Source organism: Macaca mulatta, chromosome 20 (genome assembly GCF_049350105.2).
Source record: "Macaca mulatta isolate MMU2019108-1 chromosome 20, T2T-MMU8v2.0, whole genome shotgun sequence".
In the NCBI taxonomy this organism is placed as follows: domain Eukaryota; kingdom Metazoa; phylum Chordata; class Mammalia; order Primates; family Cercopithecidae; genus Macaca; species Macaca mulatta.
Window position 1 is genome coordinate 53,472,515 of NC_133425.1, and position 25,114 is coordinate 53,497,628.

At 45.2% G+C, this 25,114-nt stretch overlaps 2 protein-coding genes across 9 annotated transcripts in view; both read right to left on the reverse strand.

The window, feature by feature from the left end:
- KIFC3 (kinesin family member C3) overlaps positions 1 to 2,006 on the reverse strand; it is a 105,416-nt gene extending 103,410 nt beyond the window's left edge. For 6 of the 8 annotated variants that reach the window (XM_028841202.2, XM_077986089.1, XM_028841199.2 and 3 more), the window contains exon 1: positions 1,600 to 2,006. In XM_028841202.2, coding sequence (XP_028697035.2) covers positions 1,600 to 1,707 — 108 coding nt within the window. In that variant the 5' untranslated portion in view covers positions 1,708 to 2,006. The remainder of the gene's footprint in view (positions 1 to 1,599) is intronic. The other 2 variants (XM_077986114.1, XM_077986087.1) reach the window with 2 other exon arrangements.
- Positions 2,007 to 22,660: 20,654 nt separating this feature from the next.
- The window catches only part of CNGB1 (cyclic nucleotide gated channel subunit beta 1), a 102,595-nt gene continuing 100,141 nt past the window's right edge, over positions 22,661 to 25,114 (reverse strand). The window contains exon 35 of the mRNA XM_077986079.1: positions 22,661 to 23,829. Within this exon, the coding sequence (XP_077842205.1) occupies positions 23,536 to 23,829 (294 nt within the window). The 3' untranslated portion in view covers positions 22,661 to 23,535. The remainder of the gene's footprint in view (positions 23,830 to 25,114) is intronic.

Below are 25,114 nucleotides of genomic sequence, written 5' to 3' on the forward strand. Positions count from 1 at the left end.
TCCCCTCAACCATAAATATCTTGTGACCAACAGTGTCAACCCCCTGGGAATGCTGCCCAGCAGGATTGGCTTTACTTAGCCTTTATTCAGGATGGAGTCTCTCTGGTCAGGACATCTCTGACACTATTAACCTTCTATCTCAATGTCTTTCCCTCTCTCACCACGCAACCTTAGATAATTAATTTGTTAATTACCAATCTCATAAATGAAACAATGCTGACCAGGGCAAATGGCTGGTCTGGATGTTCCCAAGGATGTATTGCAGGCGGCAGGAAGGACGATGGACCCAGCATCCACTTTACCCGGGGACGATCATAAAACAATTTGCACCATGGTACTGAGGGCCAGAAGGCCAGAAGACAGCCATGTGATCAAAATAATCTTTCCTAGGCCAGGTGCGGTAGCTCACACCTGTAATCCCAGCACTATGGGAGGCCAAGGCAGGTGGATCACTTGTGGCCAGGAGTTCAAGACCGGCCTAACCAACACGGCAAAACCCTGTCTCTACTAAAAATACAAAAATCAGCCGGGCGTGATGGTGTGCACCTGTAATCCCAGCTACTTGGGAGGCTGTGGCACGAGAATCACTTGAACCTGGGAGGTGGAGGTTGCAGTGAGGCAGGATTGTGCCACTGCACTCCAGCCTGGGCAACAGAGTGAAACTCTGCCTCAAAATAATAAAAATAATAACAATAATGTTTCCCACAGGTAAAATATTTTCAAGCGGAAGGAGTGGAAGTACTAGCCAGTCATATATATAGATCATCAAGGAATAAGGATGAGCTTCCGGAAGCGAATTCTGGCAGCTGGGCTTACCTGCTACTCCCTGGGAGCTTTTTGGCGCCTTTATTATTATTATTATTGTTCTTTAATTTTCTGTCTGGAATAGCTGGGACTACAGGTGCACACCACCACATATGGCTACTTTTTTTTTTTTCTTTTAGTACAGACAGGGTCTTGCCCAGGCTGGTCTCAAACTCCTGAGCTCAAATGATCCTCCCGCCTCAGTCTCTCAAAGTGCTGGGATTACAGGTGTGAGCCACCGTGCCTGGCTGAGATTTCATCAAGCTACTTAGAACATCATGCAACTTAGAATTTATGAATTGTTTATTTCTGGAATTTTCCATTTAATATTTTTGGACCTTGGGGCCTAACCAACACGGCAAACCCTGTCTCTACTAAAAATACAAAAATCAGCCAGGTGTGATGGTGCGCACCTGTAATCCCAGCTATTTGGGAGGCTGTGGCACGAGAATCACTTGAACCTGGGAGGTAGAGGTTGCAGTGAGGCAAGAGGGTTACTGAAACCTCAGAAAGCAAAACTGTGGATAAGAGAGGATTACTATACTGCCATAAAGTTGCATTTTTAAAATAATTTCAAACATTGTATCCAAGTAATATGTGTATTCAATTAAAATTTCATCCCTTCAGTGTTTTATAAGTAATTCAAATACCAGAGTGGTAACCATCTTCTAGGAATATTAGTTACAATCCCAATCACTGTTTTTCAAAAAGATGTTGTCAGTCCTGCTCCTGAAATTTCTCTCCAACAGGTCTCCTCCTCCCATTCCCACTGCCCCAACCCAGCCAGGCCCTTACCTCGCACTGCTCCGGGACGCCAGCCTCCAATCTGAGGCTTTCCTGGTGTCTGGGCTTCCATGCAGCTGTCAGAGTGTTCTTCCTGAAAAGAAACTCCATCCATGCCATTTTCCGAGCAATACGCTTTACTGGGTTGTCCTGTAGCCTTCAGGATAAAGTACAGATTCCTAAGCATGACACCTTGGATGAAGTATTTTCCAGTCTGTTCCCTCCTTTCCAGATTACCACCTGCCCCTTTGACCCTGCCCTTTGGTCATTAGCTACAATCAGCTGCTCTCTCCAGCAAGCCTCACTAGCTCTCCAAGCCTTCCCCCATGATGCTCTCTGCCCAGACTGCCCTTCCTCCTGTTCCTCTGCCTACAAGATCCGACGTGCCCTTCAGCCTCCAATGTTAGTTCACCAAAATCTTCCCTTTGAATTACGAATGCAGCTGGCTGCAAACTCCTCCAAGTGACCAGAGTGTCCTATAATCACCTCTATGATAGCATCTTTGATTTAGGGGGTGATTTTTCTTTTTTTCTTTTCTTTTTTTTTTTTTTTTTTTTTTTTTTTGCATTTCTGAATTTCCTAAGAGAATGTGAATTCCTAGAATCCTAGGAATTCTCATCTGATTTTTATTCCCAACATAGCACCATGCAAAGCAAAAAGTAGGTACCCAATAACTGCTTTTGGAATGAATGAATGAATCAATGAATGGTACCATGCAGCTGCCAAAGTGCTTTCTGCAAAGCAACTCTGACCTTGTTGCTCTCTGAGCTGTGCTCCTTCCTGGGTGATGAGGTAACACTGGAAGCTATTAACAGATAAGAGAGAAAAAAAAAGGAGGGGAGAGATCTCTGGGGCTCTGACAAATTACTTATTTTCACTGAGTTTCTGTTTCCTCATTTGTAAAACAAAAGTGCTGCCCGGATGAGCTCTGAAGGCATCTTCCAGTTCTCAAATTCCAGCCTGCTTGGCTCCCAAACAACTTTCCTGGAGTCTCTGGCAGCTATAACCCAAGTCTTAGCACCATCTAGTGATAAACAGGCACACAGCTGGGAGGGAAGGCCGGGGAGTGGGGAGGGTGGATAAGAGAAGGAATGCCAACCTTAATTATATTATGAGCTGGCAAGGAATTAGGTCAAACCTGCAAATACGAAGTTAAAACTAAGAGGCCTAACTTTATCCTGGGGATGGAATAACTAATTAGCTTCAGAACATGGATGAAGTAGACAATTATAGAATGCCTGAGACATGGAAAAGACAATAAAACAATTCCTGTGTACCCTGGCCCTCTGGTTCTTTTATCAATTTACTGCTTGTTACTGTAATTAAAGTTTTCTTGGGAGGACATGTGCTTTTGAAGGGCCTATGGCATGGGACTCTAATAACTCAATAAAACCACAAATTTATTAAGAATATATATGTATTTTTCAAATTTCTTCTTATTTATTTATTTATTTGAGACAAGGTCTTGCTCTGTTGTCCAGGCCGGAGTGCAGTGCCATGATCATGGCTCACTGCAACCTCGAACCCCTGGGCTCAAGCAATTCTCCCACCGCAGCCTCCTGAGTAGTGAGGACTACAGGGATGTGCCACCATGCCCAGCTAATTTTAAAATTTTCAGCCAGGCACGGTGGCTCACGCCTGTAAATCTCAGCATTTTTGGAGGCTGAGGCAGGTAGCTCACACAGTCAGGAGTTTGAGACCAGCCTGGCCAGCATGGTGAAACCCCATCTCTACTAAAAATACAAAAATTGGCTAGACATGGTGGTGTGTGCCTGTAATCCCAGCTACTCAGGAGGCTGAGGTAGGAGACTCTTACCCCGGGAAATGGAGGTTGCAGTGAGCCGAGATCCTGCCACTGCACTCCAGCCTGGGCGACAAAGCGAGACTGTCTCGAAAAAAAAAAAAAAAAAAAATTCTTTTTTTCAATAGAGATTGGGGTGGGGGAGGTCTCACCATGTTTTGCCCAGGTTGGTCTTGAACTCCTGGCCTCAAGCGATTCTCCCACCTTGGCCTCCCAAAGTGCTGGAATTACAGGTGTGAGCCCCAAGTTCAACCTCTTTACCTTTATTGGAGTATAATAAGACCAAAATATGACTAATTAACACTATAGGAAATAAGGATAATTCTGAGAGAAGCAGCAAAACAGTAATAAGATACTAGTGTCCACATTCTTTTCTTTAAAACCTACAGACCTACACATTTTTATTAACCTAATATTTGCTAAATGACTTTCTAGTTGCCAAAAAACAAGAATCAACAAATCAACTGAACAAATGACAAAAGATAAACAATTGAGCATTGAGTAACAGAAACTATGTTGAGATTTTGCTATAATCTGTCCCCAGGGCTGTCCTGAGACCATTTTCTGGACAAAGCACACATGTAAAGGGGTAGGTACTTTATAGATACATTGAGCAATAAGGGTCCTTAGGCCAGGTATGGTGGCTCACACCTGTAATCCCAGAACTTTGAGAGGCTCAGGTGGGAGGATCGCTTGAAGCCAGGAATTTGAGACCAGCCTGGACAACAAAGCAAGACCACATTTCCATAATTTTTTTTTTTTTTTTTTTAGCCAGGCATGGTGGCGTGCACCTGTAGTTCCAGCTACTCAGAAGGCTGAGGTGGGAATATCGCTTCAGCGCAGGAGGGTGAGGCTGCAGTGAGCTATGATTGCACCACTGCACTCCAGGCTTGGTGACAGAATAAGACACTATCTCAAAATAATAATAATAAAATAGGCTGGCGCGGTGGCTCACGCCTGTAATCCCAGCACTTTAGGAGGCCAAGGTGGGTGGGTCACCTGAGATCAGGAGTTCGAGACCAGACTGACCAATATGATGAAACCCCATCTCTACTAAAAATACAAAAATTAGCTGGGCGCAGTGGCACATGCCTGTTGTCCCAGCTACTAGGGAGGCTGAGACAGGAGAATTGCTTGAACCCGGGAGGCAGAGGTTGCAGTGAGCTGAGATTATGCCACTGCACTCCAGCCTGAGCGACAGAGCGAGACTCCGTCTCAAATAATAATAACAATAATAATAATAAGGACCTCTGAGTGGGGAGCAAGTGAAATCAGTCCTACATTTAGGCCATTTCTAAAGTGATATTCCATTGTAATGCATAATTACATTTGCAAGTCGTAATAACCTATGTCTGCATGTACATTACCTTATAAACCTGTTCTTACTCATCATACCTCTTTGGAGTCTAATGGAATCTGTGTAACCATTTATTGACTGATACATTATATATGCAGTAATGATTATTGCATAACCCCAAGAACACAGAGAGTATAAACCTGAAACTGGACCATTTTACTGCAGTGCCATATTTTCCAAACCCAAAATAAGGCCACTTGTACTGACAAGAATGTGCATACAACAAAAGGAAAACGAGGTCTGATAACACACAGCGCCTCCAGGTGATTTCTCCCTTGGCACATTTATAACCTAGAAGTGTTTGAAAGAGGAAGAAACTGCAGAGGGAAAAAGCAAGTCAGCAATTTTTTTTTTTTTTTTTTTTTTTGCCTGGAGTCAGAATCCAACGGTTGGGTTTTGGAGACTTTGAAGGAAAGTCTCCAAAGCTTTGAAGGAAAACGATGACTTGCTGGGCAGGTGCGTTTCAGACACTAACAAACATGAAAAAATGTAGGGAGTTATGGGTGATAGACTCATGAGACAGGTCTGTGCCTGATTTTTCTATTTTACCTGCTATTAACTATATGCCTCAACCTGTAAGCTTACAGATGCATCTCTTTTATGGCTGATACAGTTACATAAAGAATGATATGTTTCGGCCGGGCGCGGTGGCTCAAGCCTGTAATCCCAGCACTTTGGGAGGCCGAGACGGGCGGATCACGAGGTCAGGAGATTGAGACCATCCTGGCTAACACGGTGAAACCCCGTCTCTACTAAAAAATACAAAAAACTAGCCGGGCGCAGTGGCGGGCGCCTGTAGTCCCAACTACTCGGGAGGCTGAGGCAGGAGAATGGCGTGAACCCGGGAGGCGGAGCTTGCAGTGAGCTGAGATCCGGCCACTGCACTCCAGCCTGGGCGACAGAGCAAGACTCCGACTCAAAAAAAAAAAAAAAAAAAAAAAAGAATGATATGTTTCATTTGGATAAACTCAATTTTATCTGAAAAATTCAAAAGCATTTCAAACATACAGAGCTGAAAAACAAACTTTTTTTTTTTTTTTTTGAGACAGGGTTTTACTCTGTTACCCAGGCTGGAGTATAGTGTCGTGATCGCAGCTCACTACAGCCTCTACCTTCCAGGCTCAAGGGCTCAAGATATCCTCCTAGCTCAGCCTTCTGAGTAGCTGGGACTACAGGTGTGTGCCAACAAGCCTGGCTAATTTTTGTATGTTTTGTAGAGATGGAGCCTCAGTACGTGTTGCCCAGGCTGGTCTCAAACTTGTGGGCTCAAGCAATCCTGCCCTCCCAAAGTGTTGGGATTACAGGCATGAGCCATCGCACCTGGCCAAAAAACAAATTTTAAACAAATAATAATTTTTAGTTATAATAATGCTTAAATAGGTAACCAAAGTACTTCAGGAGGTGATCCATTAGCCCAGAGCAAAGCCATCAGCTTCATCATAAAACCTTGGCAAAGAAAACACCTGCAATTCATTTCATGCCTTGTGATTTAAAATATATTACATTAACGTGAAAAATTATCTTCTGAACTCGCACTCATTGAAATGTAAATGTGCCCTCCTTTCCCCACGCCCCCGCCACTTCCCCATTTCATCCTGAAATTCCATTTGTAAATTCTGTACATCCAGAGATGCTGTAGTCATTACCTCGTTTTTTGTTGATAAGTCTTCTCTGCCTAGACGTTTTTATAAGAGTTATTTTTCCTGTAATGAATACTCAGCAATTCAGGCCCGTCTTTTCAGCTGGCTGGATGCTAGTGTCCCTTGATTAATGGATCTGCCAACTCGATGAGGTGATACCACACCAACAAAAGCTCATCCTAGAAAATGTCACCTCTTATCCTGGTTGCCCAAGCACTTCTGTTTTATGAGCTTTGTGTGCCTCCCAGATGTGCCTAGTATTTCATTTTTGGCTTTGTTAATAAGAAGACAAGTTAGATGGAAGCAGGTAATTGGATTATTTAATGCAGTAGAAATAATTTCTTTTGTTCAAATAATGTGCTTCATATGATAGACTATTTTTTTTCTATTTTTCATTCCTGTCAGCTAAACTGCTAGTTAACCATTTAAATCAATGTATAGGTCAATACGAACAACATTCTTTTTTCTGCCTGGAGATAAAGCCTTACAGTAAGAATTGTTTGAGAAGAAAAAAAAAAGTCCTCAAATAAAAATATTTTGCTTTTTAAAAAATTTGCTTTAATAAGACAAAGACATGGAAACCCTAGTTAAAAGTTAAAGTTGTATACTTTGGTAGCAAATTTGGCTTCTACATTTTTTTATAGAGACAGGGCCTTACTATGTCGCCCAGGCTAGAGTGCAGTGGCGTGATCTCGGCCCACTGCAACCTCCACCTCCCAGGTTCAATCGATTCTCCTGCCTCAGCTTCCCGAGTAACTGGGATTACAGGTGCCTGCCACCATGCCTGGCTCAAATTTTTGTATTTTTAGTAGAGATGGGAGGGTCTCAGTATGTTGCCAAGGCTGGTCTTGAACTTGTGGGCTCAAGCAATTCACCCATCTTGGCCTGGCAAAGTGCTGGGATTACAGGCATGAGCCACTGCACCCGGCCTAAAAAAATATATATTTTGCTTTAATAAGATAAAGACATGGAATCCCTAGTTAAAAGTTAAAGTTATGCCTGGGCATGGTGGCTCACCCCTGTAATCCCAGAACTTTGGGAGACCTGAGGCAGGCAGATCACCTGAGGTCGGGAGTTTGAGACCAGCCTGACCAACATGGAGAAACCCTGTTTCTACTAAAAACACAAAAATTAGATGGGCGTGGTGGCAGGTGCCCATAATCCCAGCTACTCTGGAGGCTGAGGCAGGAGAATCGCTTGAACCTGGGAGATGGAGGTTGCAGTGAGCCGAGATTGTGCCATTGCACTCCAGCCTGGGCAACAAGAGTGAAACTCCATCTTAAAAAAAAAAGTTGTGTACTTTGGTTTTTTGTTTGTTTGTTTGTTTTGTTTGTTTATTTGGAGACAGGGTCTCACTATGTTGCCCAGGCTGCAGCGCAGTGGCTATTGATGGGCATGCTCAGGACACACTGTACCCTTGAACTCCTAGGCTCAAGTGATCCACCTCAGCCTCCCAAGTAACTGGGGCTACAAGTACAGGCTCCAGGTCCAGGTGCATGCGCTTTTTATTTATCATTATTATGGCCTAAGATGGTTACTGAATGTACTTTTTATGTTGTTGATAAGATTCCATTTCTTTTTTTTTTTTTTCTTTTGAGACAGAGTTTCACTCTGTTGCCCAGGCTGGAGTGCAATGGTACGATCTCCACTCACTGTAACCTCCGCCTCCCAGGTCCAAGCAATTCTCCTGCCTCAGCCTCCAGAGTAGCTGGGATTATGGGCATCTGCCACCACACCTGGCTAATTTTTGTGTTTTTAGTAGAAACGGGGTTTCCCCATGTTGGTCAGGCTGGTCTCAAACTCCTGACCTCAGGTGATCCACCCACCTTGGCCTCCTAAAGTGCTGGGATTACAAGCATGAGCCACCGTGCCCGGCCAGATTCCATTTCAGTAGAAGAATCCTAACTCTCAGATTGTAAATAGGCAAAATTATGTGCTACTCCAAGCTTCTGAATAAAACATTCTTAAGAAATTACTCAGGGCCAGGCGCAGTGGTTCACACCTGCAATCCCAGCACCTTGGGAGGCCAAGGCCAGAGGATTGCTTGAGTCCAGAAGTTCGAGCCCAGCCTGGGCAACATAAGGAGACCCCTGTCTCTACCAAAATTTTAAATATTAGCCAGGCATGGTGAAACGCGTGTCTATAGTCCCAGCCAATTGGAAGACCGAAGTGATCGTTTGAGCCTGGGAGGTCAAGGTTGCAGTGAGCCATGATTGTGCCACTGCGCTCCAGCCTGGGTGACAGAGCAAGACCCTGTCTCTAAAATAAATAAATACATAAATAAAGTAACCATGGAGCAGAATAAATTTCGAGGGGATTATGAAGACTAATGATCCCAAAGTTATAAAACAATGGACTGCTCCCAAAAAGGTATTCCACAATTTGAATAAAGGAAAGTACTTATGTAAGCACAAAATACCATGCTGGGGCCCTAATAAAAGAAGGAAACTTAAAAAAAAAACAAAAAAACAAAAAAAACAAAAAAAAAACACTTCTTTCAATGCCTAGGGGGATATATGCAAAATATAGGCCTCAAAAGAAACAAAGAGTAGAGCATGAGTACATAATTTCCATAACCATACAAATCTAAAATGTAATAACATTTTTAAGAAAGGGTGGGCCAGGCGAGGTGGCTCACACCTGTAATCCCAGCACTTTGGGAGGCAGAGGCAGACAGATCACTTGAGGGCAGGAGTTCGAGACCAGCCTGGTCACCATGGTGGAACTCCATGTCTACTAAAAATATAAGAATTAGCCAGGTGTGGTAGTGCAAGCTTATAATGCCAGCTATTCGAGAGGCTGAGACAGGAGAATCGCTTGAACCTGGAAGGCAGAGGCAGAGGTTGCAGTGAGCTGAGATTGTGCCACTGCACTCCAGCCTAGGCGACCAAGTGAGAGCTTGTCTCAAAAAAATAAAAAATAAAAAAAGGAAAGAAAGAAATAAAAGAAAGAGAACATAAGCCCAGAACCAAGACAGCTAGACACAGCGTCCAATGGAGAGGAGGCTCTGAGGTCTTCCAGGGCTGGCAGAGGTGCATCAGCGTGGCCAAACACAAGGACCAGAAGGCTAAGAGAGAAGCAAGGACATCCAGGTCCCATACATACCAAACTTGACCAACATCAAGACTAAATGTCCAAAACCCAATTTAAAAAACCAGTGGGCCGGGTGTGGCGGCTCACGTCTGTAATCCCAGCATTCAGCAGTTTGGAAGGCTGAGGTTGGTGGATCACCCAAGGTCAGGAGTTTGAGACCAGCCTGGCCAACATGGTGAAACCCTATCTCTACTAAACATACAAAAAATTAGCTAGCTGAGTGTGGTGGCAGGCACCTGTAATCCCATCTACTCGGGAGGCTGAAGTAGGAGAATCACTTGAATCCAGGAGGCAGAGGTTGCAGTGAGCCAAGATCACGCCACTGCATTCCAGCCTGGGCAACAAAAGTGAAACTCCACCTCAAAACAAAACAAAACAATGACTAAGATAAATTACTAGAGGGAGTTATTAAAAAAAAAAAAAAAGACAACATATGAGGTGTTGACAATATCATTCACAAACATTCCAATGGTAATGAGAACAACAGTATGCGGAAAGCATAAGTAATAAGACACTCAATTGAATGTAGTATGAGAAAACCATACTTCAAACCATGTTGAACACATCACAGAATGCAGCTTCCTAATGCATGGAATATAGGATTTAAGCCAGCCGGGCTTGTTGGCTCATGCCTGTAATCCCAGCACTTTGGGAGGCAGAGATAGGCAGATCACTTGAGCCTAGGAGTTTGAGACCAGTCTGAGCAACATAGTGAGACCCCATCACTACAAAAAAATACAAAAATTAGCCAGGCGTTAATTAGGTGGCACGCGCTTATAGTTCCAGCTATTTGGGAGGTGGGTGGTGGAGGGATCACTTGAGCTCGGGAGTCAGAAGTTGTAGTGAGCTGAGATCACCCCACTGCACTCCAGCTTGGACAACAGAGTGAGACTCTATCCCAAAAAAAGGAAAAAAAGAAAGAAAAAAAGATTTAGGCAAGCCGTCAGAAGAAACCAAAGTTTATAATACAACAAAACATTGAAGAAATGCAGTCTCTATAGCTGACCACTGCCTCGTTTTGTTATATTGTCCTAAAAGAGTAATTGTCTCTAATTGTTCTAGAGTGAATCTTCTGCTAGGTGTTATACAAACACTATAAAGAAATTGCTAATGAAATCTGTCAATAGAACTAAGAAAAAAAAGAAAGACATTGCTAAGTAGAACAATTCTAAATCCTCAAGCATGCATAACTCTGAGCGCTGTTAGTTGTCTCCCTCAATGTCATATCAATTTGCTGACAAATTAATAAGATAGCCTCATTTTTTTTCATATTAACAATCTCATGCAGATATTTTTAGGGTCCTGCTCATTAGAACTGGGTAGATGCCCTTTCACTTCCTTCTAAGCAAATCTGAGAAATTCTGTGATTCAACAAGCATTATTCTTTGTTTCAGTTTATTGTGTTTAGAGGCATTACTCATATCTGGAGGAATTATCCCAGATTGCAATGGATAATTCAAATCTGAATCATACCAAGGTTCTAATCCCCTTTTCTAGTCTTCAAATAGTGCTTTTCTTTTTTCTTTTTCTTTTCTTTTCTTTTTATTTTTTCTTTTCTTTTCTTTCTTTTTCTTTTTCTTTCTTTCTTTTTTTTTTTTGAGACAGAGTCTTACTCTCTCAGGCTGGAGTGCGGTGATGCGATCTTGGCTCACTGCAACCTCCGCCTCCCGGGTTCAAGTGATTCTGCTACCACAACTTCCGGAGTAGCTGGGACTATAGGTGTGTGCCACCATGCCCGGCTAAAAGTAGAGACAGGGTTTCACCATGTTGGCCAGGCTGGTCTCAAACTCCTGACCTCATGTGATCCACCCGCCTCAGCCTCCCAAAGTGCTGAGATTACAGGTGTGAGCCACCACACCCAGCCCAAAAAGTGCTTTTCCATGGTCATCGTGCAATGCTCCTGTGGAGTAATTAGAAATAAAAGACCTACAAACACATTCAGTTGTATCCTTTCAAGTAAATTTAGATTCAGATGGAATGCAAAGTATTATCACTGGTGCAAATTTTTGTGGCTCATACTTCCTCCTGGCAGCTTTGTTTGTTTGTTTGTTCATTTGTCTTTTGTGGGTGCTGTTCATGACTAATTTGCCAAAAGTCATCTAATATATTATCATATTATCCTTCATTGAATTGAGGCCAATCTAATTTTTTTTTTTTGAAACAGGGTCTCTCTCTGTCCCCCAAACTGGAATGCAGTGGTGCCATCACAGCTCACTGCAGCCTCGACTTCCTAGGCTCAAGCGATCCTCCCACCTCAGCCTCCTGACTGGCTGGGACTATAAGCATGTGCCACCACCCCTGGCTAATTTTTGTTGTGTATATATTTGGTGGAGATGGGTTTTCGCCATGTTACCTATACTGGCATCGAACTCCTGGGCTCAAGTGATCCTGCCACCTCGGCCTCCCCGAAGTGCTGTGGTTACAGGCATGAGCCAGCGCGCCTGGCCCTGATTTTAAAACTTATTACTTATATTTGACTTATACATGGAAGTTTTCCATGGTATCTGAATTATTCTTTTGAACCTGTCTGGAAACACTTCATGTCACCCCCTCCTCTACCCACTTTTCATTAAGGAACAAAACACTTGATTTCAGAAATTTGGAAATGTGGCCGAGCACGATGGCTCACGCCTGTAACCCCAGCACTTTGGGAGGCTGAGGCGGGTGGATCATTTGAGGTAAGGAGTTCAAGACCAGCCTGGCCAACATAGTGAAACCCCATCTCCACTAAAAATACAAAAATTAGCCCGGCGGTAGTGGCGCGCGCCTGTATTCCTAGGTACTCTGGAGGCTGAGGCAGGACAATTGCTTTTGTCTGGGAAGCTTAAGTTGTGGTGAGCTAAGATGGCGCCACTACACTCCAGCCTGGGCGACAGAATGAGACTGTCAAAAAAAAAAAAAAAAAAGAAAGGAAGGGAGGGAAGGAGGGAGGGAAGGAAGGGAGGGAGGGAGAGAGAGAGGGAGAGAGGGAGGGAGGGAGGGAGGGAGGGAGGAAGGAAGGAAGGAAGGAAGGAAGGAAGGAAGGAAGGAAGGAAGGGAGGGAGGGAGGGAGGGAGGAAAAAAAAGAAATTGGAAATGTGAAAGGTGGGTGCCAAGGAAGGCAGGAAGGGAGGGAAATAAATTTGGAAATGTGAAAGGTGGAGGCCCAGTCTCCCGAGACTCTTGATAACGCCTTCTGGAGCCATTTGTCTAGTTAACTGCCTTCATCAGAAAGGATCCTAAAGCTTCTCTCGCCTCCCTCCGGGAGAGGGCCAAATGGCCACAGCCGGGCCTAGGTCTCTAGGCTAGCTCCAAAGTGCGGGGAAGACTCCGGCACTGTCTCCCTAGGTATTTACATGTCAAAGTGAGGAAATCCCAGAACTTGAAGACCCCTCCAGGTGGTTAAAGCTGAGACACCCGGGGCTATCTAGTTCTGGATGAGGCTTTATTTACATATCAAAGAGCTGGGGTTAGGTTTCGGGCCCGTTAAGTTTCCAAGGAGACCCTTTCAAAAAGGGAGGGGAATAGCTACCTCCTTCACCTTTATAAGCAGGGAAACCTTGTCCTTCATCTATGGAGTGTCCGGCTACTTGCATGGGACATTTCCTGGCCAGGAGTAAGGCTTAAGGGGAGGCTGGGAGTGGGGGCTATGTACTTATTATTTGCTAAAAGGTAATTAATATGAAATCTGTCTCTGATCCCAAACACCTGTGTGTGTGCATTCAGGATAGAATTAATAAAGATAAATATTTAAAAACCATTGGCAGGCCAGACGTGGTGGCTCACATCTGTAATCTCAACACTTTGGGAGGTCAAGATGAAAGGATTGTTTGAGTCACGGAGTTCGAGACCAGTCTGGGAAACATAGGGAGACCCCCCCCGGACTTGTCCCCTCCACCCCCCATCCCCCATCTCTACAAATAATTTAAAAAAAAAAAAAAAAAAAAAAAAAACATTAGCCAGGTGTGGTGGTGCGTGCCTGTGGCAGGAGGATCACCTGAGCTCTGGAGTTCGAGGCTGCGATGAGCTGTGATTGAACCATTGTACTCCAGCGTGGGTGACAGAGCAAGACCCTGTCTCAAAAACAAAAATAATGAAACACTGACAGGCTGGACGTGGTGGTACATGCCTCTAATCCCAGCAAGGAGGCAGAAGGATTGCTTGAGGCATGGAGTTCTAGACCAGTCTGGGCAACATAATGATACCCCATCTCTATAAAAAACAGAAACCACTAACAGCAGCCTGGGGTGGGTGCTTTCCCTCTTCCTCCACCAATCATGACTGACTCTGGAGAAGGGGGGTGCCAGGATAGCTCTGGCCCAAGGTTGGCCCTAGAGGCTGTAGCCCTAATTGCTCTGGGCCCAAGACATTCATCCTCACCTTGCAGAATTGCCAGATAAAATACCGGGCACCAAGTTGGATTTGAATTTTGGATAAATAACATTTTTTTTAGCCTAAGTATATCCCAAGTATTGCATAAGACATACTTAGGCTTTAAAAACACACACACACACACACACACACACACACACACTTAATTTTTTATCTGAAATTCGAATTTACGTGGGCTTTCTGTATTTTTACTTGCTAAATCTGGCACTCAACCATGATGACCAGGGAAGAGGACCCCCTGGAGATGCCAACACTTTATGCCCATTGAAAGAATAATATAAGGGCTGGGAGCAGTGGCTCACGCCTGTAATCCCAGTACTCTGGGAGCCCAAGGTGGCTGGATCACTTGAGGTCAGGAGTTCGAGACCAGCCTGGCCATCATGGTGAAACCGCATTTCTACTAAAAATACAAAAACTAGCTGGAAATCACTTGAACTCGGGAGGCAGAGGTTGTAGTGAGCTGAGATGACGCCACTGCACTCCAGCATGGACAACAGAGCAAGACTCCATCTCAAAAAATAAATAAATAAAATAAGGGCACTCAGGCCTTCTTTCTCTTCATTTCGGAAGAGATATTGAAGGAGATAGTGCTCAGGATGTTGAATCTAGGAAATGTTACTCTACAATTTTTTGGTTACGGTGAGTTTATTAAACATCCTTTGAATCTTCTTCTTTTTTTTTTTTCTTTTTTGTTTTTGACAGAGTCTTGCTCTGTCACCCAGGCTGGAGTGCAGTGGCATGATCTCAGCTTACCACAGCCTCCACCTCCTGAGTTCAAGCAATTCTCCTGCCTCAGCCTCCCAAGTAGCTGGGACCACACACGCATGCCACCATGCCCAGCTACTTTTTGTATTTTTAGTAGAGATGGGGTGTCAGCATCTTGGCCAGGCTGGTCTTGAACTCCTGACCTCATGATCCACCCATCTCAGCCTCCCAAAGTGCTGGGATTACAGGCATGAGCCACTGCACCCAGCCCCGAATCTTCTCATAACAACCTGGAACGATTATTTTCTTCCTCCCGACTTAGAGATGAAACACCTGAGGCCAGAAAGCAACTAGAACAGTGCTTGGCACAAAGAAAGAATTTTTTTAAAAAATATTTATTCAATGAATGAAAGTTACCCAGGTACGACTGCACTGCAGGTTGGTGGCAGAAGCAGAACAGTGGCCTTCAGGGTCTTTTCTCATGAGACTGTTTCTGTCTCTAGCCAAGGTGCTGATTCCCTGAGAATAAATCCCTTTGCCTGTCTTAAGTATGAGTTTCCTCATCTATTATTTGGGTCTGATCATTTGCTTCATGATCACGCAGCAGCGTGGACAAGACTAACCGAATGGGAAAAAGGTTTCCAAAGCCCTAAAGCACGGTCACCTTTGTTCTCGGTCCAGTAGTAAAAGGCAGCAGCGAGGCAGGGTGTCCAAAGGGTTGTTGATGAGGAGGGTTCTGTCCCAGGGCGCTTCACTGTGGTGTCAGGACAGGGAGGGAGCCGGGGAGTACCTAGGGGGCATGAGGCTTGATACTCCAGTTCTCCTTGCTGGTGAATCACTCTCTCGCATTGGGCTGGCCATCCACAGACAGGTGTTTGAATTTCATCGTGGTCAAAACAGCCCCCTCAGCCGGGCATGGGGGCCCATGCCTGTGATCCCAGCACTTTAGGAGGCCAAAGTGGGTGCATCACCTGAGGTCAGGAGTTCGAGACTAGCTGGCCAACATGGTGAACCTCTACTACAAATACAAAAATTAGATGGGAGTGGTGGCAGACACCTGTAATCCCAGCTACTCAGGCGGCTGAGGCAGAAGAATCGCTTGAACCTGGGAGGCGGAGGTTTCAGTGAGCTGAGACCGCGCCACTGCACTCCAGCCTGGGTGACAAAGCGAGACTCTGTCTCACAAAACAAAACAAAACAAAACACCAACCAAACAAACAAAAAACAGCCCCCTCTCTCCTCTAATCCCTTTTCTGAGGGGATCTTCCTGAGGTCGGGATTTAGAAACCACAAGTACCTATGCTAGAGCAAAAGTCACACCCAGAATGGGTGGCCTAGATCTTGAGTTTTAAATAATCAGGAAATTCCCAGAAGTACTTTTGTCTGCATCGGTTAGGTTTCTTTCATTGTGAACAACAGAAACCAACTCTGACCAACTTAAGCAGAAGGAAGATATACAGGGTAGCTTGTGTCATTGAAGGAAAGTCGACTAGGCCAGGAAGGGCAAGAACATAGGAGTAACAAGAACCTGAGCAGCAGGAACTCACGTCCAGTGTGATCAGGGGGCTGAAGTTTTGAAGTTGTGATGCATCTGTTCCCATTTTCTTTTCTTTTCTTTTTCTTTTTATTTTATTTTATTTTATTTTATTTTTTGAGACAGGGTCTCATTCTGTCACCCAGACTAGAGTGCAGTGGCACAATCTTAGCTCCCTGCAACCTCTGCTTCCTGGGTTCTACCAATTCTCATGCCTCAGCCTCCCGAGTAGATGGGATTACAAGTGTGAGATACCACATCTGGCTAATTTTTGTATTTTAAGTAGAGACGAGCTGGGCATGGTGGCTCATGCCTGTAATCCCAGCACTTTGGGAGGCCGAGGCGGGCAGATCATCTGAGGTCGAGAGTTTGAGACCAGCCTGACCAACATGGAGAAAACCTGTCTCTATTAAAATACAAAATATTAGCCAGGCATGGTGGCGCATGCCTGTAATCCCAGCTACTCGGGAGGCTGAGGCAGGAGAATCGCTTGAACCCAGGAAGTGGAGGTTTCGGTGAGCCGAGATCACGCCACTGTACTCCAGCCTGGGCAATAGGAGCGAAACTCTGTCTAAAAAAAAAAAAAAACTAACTAAAAACAAAGTAGAGACGAGTTTTCACCACGTTAGCCAGGCTGATCTCAAACTCCTGACCTCAATTAATTAGGAGTTCAAGACCAACCTCAGCCTCCCAAAGCACTAGAATTACAGGCACGAGCCACTGCACCCGGCCTCATTTTCTTCCTTTCCTTCTCCATTTCATTGCTGCTTTTACATTTTTAAAAATAATTATTTTAAAAATTGTTTTTAATGTATTTATGTTTGAGACAGGGTCTCACTCTGTCACCCAAGCTGGAGTGCAGTGACACACTTATGGCTCATGGCTCACTGCAGCTCTATCTCTTTGGGTCAAGCAATCCTCTCAACTCACCCTCCCTAGTAACTGGGAGCACCACAAAGTCTGGCTAATTTTTGTATTTTTTGTAGAGACAGGGTTTCGCCTTGTTGCCTAGGTTGGTGTTGAGCTGCTGGGCTCAAGTAATCTGCCCACCTTGGCCTCCCAAAGTGTCGGAATTACAGGTGTGAGCCACCACACCTGGTCTCTTTTTTTTTTTTTGGACAGAGTCTTGCTCTGTCGCCAGGCTGGAGTGCAATGGTACCATCTCTGCTCACTGCAACCTCTGCCTCCCAGGTTCAGGTGATTCCCCTGCCTCAGCCTCTCGAGCAGCTGGGACTACAGACACGCACCACCATGCCCGGCTAATTTTTTTTTTTTTTTGTATTTTAGTAGAGATGGGGTTTCACCATGTTGGTCAGGATGGTCTCAATGTCCTGACCTTGTGATCCGCCTGTCTCAGCCTCCCAAAGTGCCGGGATTACAGGCGTAAGCTACTATGCCCAGCCGCACCTGGCCTTTTTTTAGAGACAGGGTCTGACTCTGTCACCTAGGCTGGAGTACAGTGGCACAATCATAGTTCACTACAGCCTCAAACTCCTGAGCTGGAGTGGTTCTCCTGCCTCAGCCTCCCAAGTAACTGGGACTAGAAGGGTGCACTACCATGCCCAGCTATTTTTTTATTTTTTATTTTTTTGTAGAGACGGGGTCTTGGTATGTTACCCAGGCTGGCCTCAAACTCCTGGGCTCAAGTGGTCCTTTTGCCTCAGCCTCCCAAAGTGCTGAAATTATACCATGCCTAGCCCATTTCACTGTTCCTACATCAGGATGTTTTCAGCTGCAGGTAACAGAGACAATATGAATGGCTTTAAATAATAAAGATATTTCATTCTCTCATATAGTGAGTAGTCTGAACACGCGTGGTTTCAAGGTTGATTTGGCAGCTCACACATGTCACAGGCTGCCTCTCTCCAATTTTTGGCTGTTCAGTCATGAGATGGCTGCTGCAGCTCCAAATACATTCTCACTTCAGTATCCCAGGCAGGAGAAGGACAACAGCAACAGAGCGCTTTCCATACTTGATCAATTCACGGGTTGAAACTGGGTCACACCTAGCTACAAAAAAGTCTGGAAAGGCAAGAATTAGGCAAAAAAGAACAGAGAGCAGTGATTGGCTTATACCAGGGGCTTCATCTTCTGGGGATGGGCATGCTGCTGTCCAAAGCTAAATCAGGGCTCTGTTAGCAAGGGAGGAGTGGGCCATCCTTCTTAAGATTCACCTTCCCAGCAAAGAGAGCCAACGGGCCTGGCTTAGGTCATTGTGTTGGAGTCACTACACATGACTGAAAGGTAATCTTCCAAAAGGGGAAGCAGAATTCTGGGGCTAGAAGAAGAGAGACGGAAGCTGAGTGCACGAAAGATATCTTTACCTCCTTCAACCACTGACCATTTCAGATACTGCGTAGTATCGCGACCCGGCCAGGACAGGCTATATCACCTGTGGGAACCAGTGCAAATAAAATGCAGGACCCGTGGCTCCAAACTTATTCAGAATTTCAAGCACAGAGTGCTTCTGGACACAGAGTCCTATGTGACTGCACAGGACACAAGCCCACGAAGACAGCCCTGGGCCTAGCCCAGAACTGGAGTGATTGCCCCAAGGAGAGTAAGCCTTGCTGGGGTGTTTTAGGGTCTGTTTTGTTATAAAATTGGGTTAAATCATTAATTGATGGTAGGGAAATCTGCGATTTATATTGTTATAATTAACATGTGTCCAGCCCCTTGTACAAACACTGTTAAAGAGTCAAGAAAAGAGGTGATCAAAGCCCTCTGTGTGTATAACCCTAGGCAGAGTCAGAGTTCCGAGAAGACAGAGCTATCCAGAGGCTTCCAGTCTACACCAACTATCAGAGTAAGAGGGGTGGTGCGTTGCTTTTATTCCTCATGCCCACTCAAACTTGGCAATTTCAGTCTATTACTTAATCATCACGGTGGCCCTGTGTGACTCAAAGTATTATATCCATCTTATAGATGAGATCACTGGGGCTCAGAGAGGTCCATGGTGTATGATCAAACTGGGATTGGAAGCCAGGCAGTCTGAATCCTTGCGTCCATGTTTATCAGCACTGTGCGTCATTGAACAAATCTAATGGGCTGGGGAAATTGTAAGTTGTCTTATAATAGATGAGATGGCACAGACATAAAGGGGCTTTTAACTTGAAGGGCTTAGAGTCCTAGAGGCCATGAAGTCTTTTGGGTTTTTTGTTGTTGGTGGTGGTTTTTTTTGAGACTGAGTCTCACTCTGTTGCCCAGGCTGGAGTGCAATGGCACGATCTCAGCTCACTACAACCTCTGCCTCCTGGGTTCAAGTAATTCTCATGCCTCAGTCTCCAGAGTAGCTGGGACTACAGGCGTGAGCCACCATACCTGGCTAATTTTTGTATTTTTAGTAGTGATGGGGTTTCATCATGTTGACCAGGCTGGTCTCGAATTCCTGACCTCAGGTGATCCACCCACCTCAGCTTCCCAAAGTGCTGGGATTACAGGCATGAGTCACCACACCTGGCCCTATTTTTTCTTTTCTTTTTCTTTCTTTTTTTTTTTTTTTTGAAACGGAGTCTTGCTCTGTCACCCAGGTTGGAGTGCAATGACACGATCTCGGCTCACTGCAGCCTCCGCCTCCCAGTTTCCAGTGATTCTCCTGCCTCAGCCTCACAAGTAGCTGGGATTACAGACACCCGCCACCACACCCGGCTAATTTTTTTGTATTTTTTTAGTAGAGACGGGGTTTCACCATTTTGGCCAGGCTGGTCTCGAACTCCTGACCTCAGGTGATCCGCCTGCCTCAGCCTCCCAAAATGCTGGGATTACAGGCATGAGCCACTGTACCCAGCCTGTTTTTTCTTTTAATAGAGTTGGAGTCTTACTATGTTGCCCAGGCTGGTCTTGAACTCCTGGGCTCAAGCAATCCTCCCACCTCAGCTTCTCAAAGTGGCCATAGAGGTTTGATAAGAATATCATTCCAGCAATAGGAATGCAGGATGGATTAGAACCAGAAGGATGTCCATAGGACATTTGCTGGAGTGCCTGGGCCAGGAAATTTACATAGTTTTTCTCACAAAGGTGTCTGTCACCCATGGCTGATTTCTGAAATGAATCCTCAAGCCAGGAACGTTTGTCTGAATACTTTAATTAAATGCATTGTAATATGAAAGGCAGAGTGTAAATAAAGTGTTCATGTTTACTAAGAAAACAGACTAAAATATTCCAGGTAGCTGAACACACTTTGATAATAAAATTTGAAACAGCTTCTTGGTTTTCATTCTATTTAAAATATTTATGTAGTTAAAAAGTATTGGCTATTTGTTTTCCATCTAAATGCAGGAACTGCTGAGACATTTTAAATAAGTAGAGATTGAACATACATAAATAAGGGTCCTGTTTCAGCTACAGAATTATAATGCTTCTGAGCTGTTCCATTCATACCTCAGCAAACAACCAGTCCAATTCAATTTGGGGAAGAATGCCAGCCTCAAATTCAATTTATGTAATAACTAAGTTTTGTGAAAGTACTGCGTTAAGGGAGTTATCTCAGCGAAATTAAAACACTGCAAATCTCATTTCAAAATCAATTTTCTTTCCAGGACAATTCTTGGGAACCTCAAGAATCTCTTGCTTTATATCATAAGGAGTACATATTCAAGAACTGATATCTAAAAGAATAAGTACATTCGTATAAAAAAGATTCCTTATAAAATAGGATCTCACAGGGAAGGTGCTGTTGAAGCATTTTGCCATTTACTGAAAAGCAATGTGTTTGTTAGCACATCTGAAACACTTGCTAATGGTGGAAGCATTCTCTGTGCTTCGATCTTAGACTATGTGGTACAAATATACAAATAGTAAATGGAGACGAAGGAAAAATAACTGCCTAAACTTGCAGAGTTCCCCCATTTAAAAGATATTTACCAGTGAAATTATGTCTGCACAAGATTGTTTTATTGCAGCATTATTTTTAACAGTGTAAGATTGGAAACAACGCAAATGCCCATCAATGGGAGAGTGGTTTAAATGTTATCATACATCCATACAACAAACTAGATTGCTGTCACCAAAAAAACAAGCATGCTCTTTAAGGATAGGGAACCATCTCCAAAGTAAATTAAGTGAAAAATAACAGTGGTTCTAATATGTGTTACCACTTCTGTTAAAATTAAAAAGGAAGGGAAGAAGCAGTTACATATTTCCTTGTATAAGCATAAAATAACTCTGAAATGATACAGGAGAAACTGTTAACAGTGGTTGCTTCCAGAGAGGGAACCAAGGAAGCTGGGTACCAGGGCAGGATGAAGAATTTTTATTGGATATCCTTTTGTACCCATGTAAATATGTTATTGTCTATTAAAATACATTTTAAAAGCTTTTTTTTTTTAAAAAAAAAAAAAAAAGGTAAAATAATAAGGTCAATCACTATATTCAATGTGATGATTACCCGGATCATGTGACAAGCCATCAACTAGACAAATCTGTTTGTGACTCTGGGATTTGGAAATGCTTAGACCAGCCTGGGGACTCCCACATTCTTTCAATTTTCTGCAATGGAAATGAATGTTGTTTTTAGTGGATGGACAAATACATATAGACATTTGCAAACCTTAAAGGCCTCTGAGCAGCTCACGTTTTCCTGTAATTTTATATAAAATAGGCAGGACCTATTGGAATTCCAGGTCCTTTATGTTCACTGTTGCAGGTGGAAACAAATGGCCTAATACTAGAATGCTAGATTTTATTTTTAATCACTCACTCCCCCAAGAGCCATTCAGTATGCAAATAAAATCTTCTCGATAAATATTCATTCCCTGAATGATCCTTTTTTCTTTCTTTTTTTTTTTTTTTTTGTCTGAATCATAAAAGCAACATGACATGATCTGGAAAGCTTTAGGGAATGTAAGTGCTGTCATCAGCTGGGAGATTTCATTTTCTAGGATTAATTGAAGTTGCTGCCACCATCTCTACAGCGAGAGTGTCAAAAGTGAGTAACGGACTGATCCCTGCTGGCAAATGGGGTTTCTCAGGATGATAGGCAGAGGATGCTCCTACCGGGCTGTCCTCCTGGCAGAGGCAGAAACGCTAGCAGTCCCTGGCCAGTAAGTCCATTTCCCTTCTATCTGTTCTGAGATAATGGCATTGCACTGGAATTGAATAGAGTCTGAGGAAGATAAGCACTAACTACCCTAATGGGCATCCAGCCCCCTAGTGTGATTGCCCGCAAAAGAAAACAGTGTCCCAAGCTCAGCTCAGAACCAGGCAATTCTCAGCTGAACAGCTCGGCTGCCCTCCTTTCTTTGTTTCTTTGTTTGTTTTTTTTTTTTTTTTTTTTTTTTTTTTCTGAGACGGAGTCTCGCTCTGCCGCCCAGGCTGGAGTGCAGTGGCCGGATCTCAGCTCACTGCAAGCTCCGCCTCCCGGGTTCACGCCATTCTCCTGCCTCAGCCTCCCGAGTAGCTGGGACTACAGGCGCCCGCCACTGCGCCCGGCTAGTTTTTTGTATTTTTTAGTAGAGACGGGGTTTCACCGTGTTAGCCAGGATGGTCTCGATCTCCTGACCTCGTGATCCGCCCATCTCGGCCTCCCAAAGTGCTGGGATTACAGGCTTGAGCCACCGCGCCCGGCCTGTTTCTTTGTTTGTGTACGTTGTTGTTTGCTTTTGTTTCTGCTACTGTTTTGTAGAGATGGGGTCTCAACACGTTGCCCAGGCTGATCTTGAACTCCTGGTCTCAAACAATCCTCCCATCTCAGCTTCCCAACGTGCTGGGATTGCAGATGTGAACCACTGTGCCTGGCTATCTTTTAGTTCTTTGAGACAAGGTCTCACTGTGTCCAGCTCACCACAGCCAGAAACTCCTGGGCTCAAGCCATCCTCCTGCCTCAACCTCTCCAGTAGCTGGGACTACAGGTGCACACCACCACACCTGCCTATTTTGTTTTGTTTTGTTTTTGTTTGAGATGGGGTCTCGCTATGTTGCCCAGTCTGCTCTCCAACTCTTGGCCTCCAGTGATCCTCCTCCTTCGACTTCCCAAAGCACTGGGATTATAGGCATGAGCCACCATGCCCGGCCGTGAAGTATTTTCTATCCTTGAAATGTGTTAGACAAATTCCTGAGGGGAAACCCCACATATTCAATAACCCTTTACTTTTTCAACAAAGCTTCCCATATATTGGAGCCTCATTTTATCCCCCACCCATGAACTTTAAAAGTGGAACATCATTTTGTTCTTAAAAAAAGGAACAGTCAGGAAAAGGCAGGGCTCTCAACTGATACTGAGAGCTCAGGGACTGGAACACTTGATGAAATGTGTCGAGCTCAGGCCCAGCCCGCGAGGATCTGAGTCGGGGCTGGCGTGTTGGCAGGGCGGTCAGAGCTGCAGCCACTGAGGCCACGACTGCGGAAAAACATCTCCTCTTGGGCCGTGGGGGAAGCTGGGGCGCAGGGGCGCAGCGGGCATTGGGGGCACACCTGCCGGAACTGCGCGTGGGAGCCGCCTCACCACACCTTACTCCACCTTCTCCTCCTTTTCCTCCGGCATCTCCACCGACAGGATCTGCTCGCCGGGCTCCGGGCCTGGGCTCATGCGGATCCTTACCGAGTGCTCCTCAGGCTGGGCCGCCCCCTCCTCTTCTCCCTCGGGCCTCCCAAGGGAGGCAGGCGGTGGAGAGCGCGGTGGAGACCCCAGGGGTTCGGGGGGCGTCTGGGGCGCGGGTGGGTCGGGGGTGGCCTCCTTTGGGGGCGTGGGCTGGTCTAGGGCGGCCGAGCCTTCCTCTCCCTTGGCGTCTTGCGAGCTCTTGGCCTGGAATCCAGAAAGGGTGGCTCGTGAGGCACAGACTCTGGGAGGGGTCTTGGAAGGGTCTTGGACACCTCCCTGTTCCAGCCTTTTTGGGCCCCCAAAGAGGACAGCGGAACACAGAGCGGGTGAAATCTAGTGGGTGGGGTGGAGCCGCATGGGGGTTATTTAGGAGAAACAAAGTACATTATGGGGAAGTGTACAGATTAAAAGTCCCGGTTTGATTTCATGGAAAGTCTTGGCATGTCTTAGATCTAGGCTGTGGGGCTGGAAGCTGGGATGAGGCTGTTGTTTCAAGCACAGGGCCCCTCCCCCGAGCTGCTGAAGCAAGCCAGGCAGTGACTCTGAAGGAGTACCCACAAGGCCTCTGCAAAGGCTGAACCATCAGTTACCAGGGATGGGCACTCCTGGAGTGGATGAAAAGAACTCCAAGCAAACAGGGTAAAAAGTGATGAGGGGAGAGGCTGCTGGGGCTGGGCCCCCTTTCTGGAAGGTCTCAAAGGTTGAGATCTTCAGGGATAGCCTAGGACTGGGTACCCCTGGTATTGGGCTGCGCTGACGCTGTATGTGGAGACTTGATGGATACCTCCAGCCTCCAGCCTGTGCTGCCTCCCACAAGCGATGGCCATGGGCTTCGCATCAGTAGGGGACTGGGTAATTAAACCAAGCCTTTGTGGATACCTGTGGCCCCTCCCACTCTGCCTGATCCCATCTCTGCAAGGAAGGAAACTGGAGAGGGAGCAGCCCCCAGAGGAGGCTGGAATGATCCTCAGCTGCCCAAGACCCGTGTGAAGTGGTGCTTGTGAGTTTCAAGTGGGAGCAGTCAACGTGCTTGTGTGGAGAGACCTGCGCCATTTGCTCAAGTCGTAGGATATTGAAAGAAAAAAATGGAGAGGGGGCAGCCAAAATGCTCCGAGAGCCCAAGGCCTCTCTTGGGATATGCTTCCCCTTCTGTCTCAGTATTTCTGTATGTTTTGGTGCCCCTGTCCCACCCTTCCCTGTTACCCTAAACTCTATTCCTTTCCTTTCCTTTCCTTTCCTTTCCTTTCCTTTCCTTTCCTTTCCTTTCCTTTCCTTTCCTTTCTTCCTTCCTTCCTCTCTCCCTCCCTCCCTCTCTCTCTCTTTTTTCCTTCCTTCCTTCTTTCTTTTCTTTTCTTTTCTTTCTTTTTCTTTCTTCTAAGACCGAGTCTTGCTCTGCCACCCAGGATGGAGTGCAGTGGTGTGATCTCAGTTCAGTGCAACCTCTGCCTTTGATCAAGCAATTCTCCTGCCTCAGCCTCCCAAGTAGCTG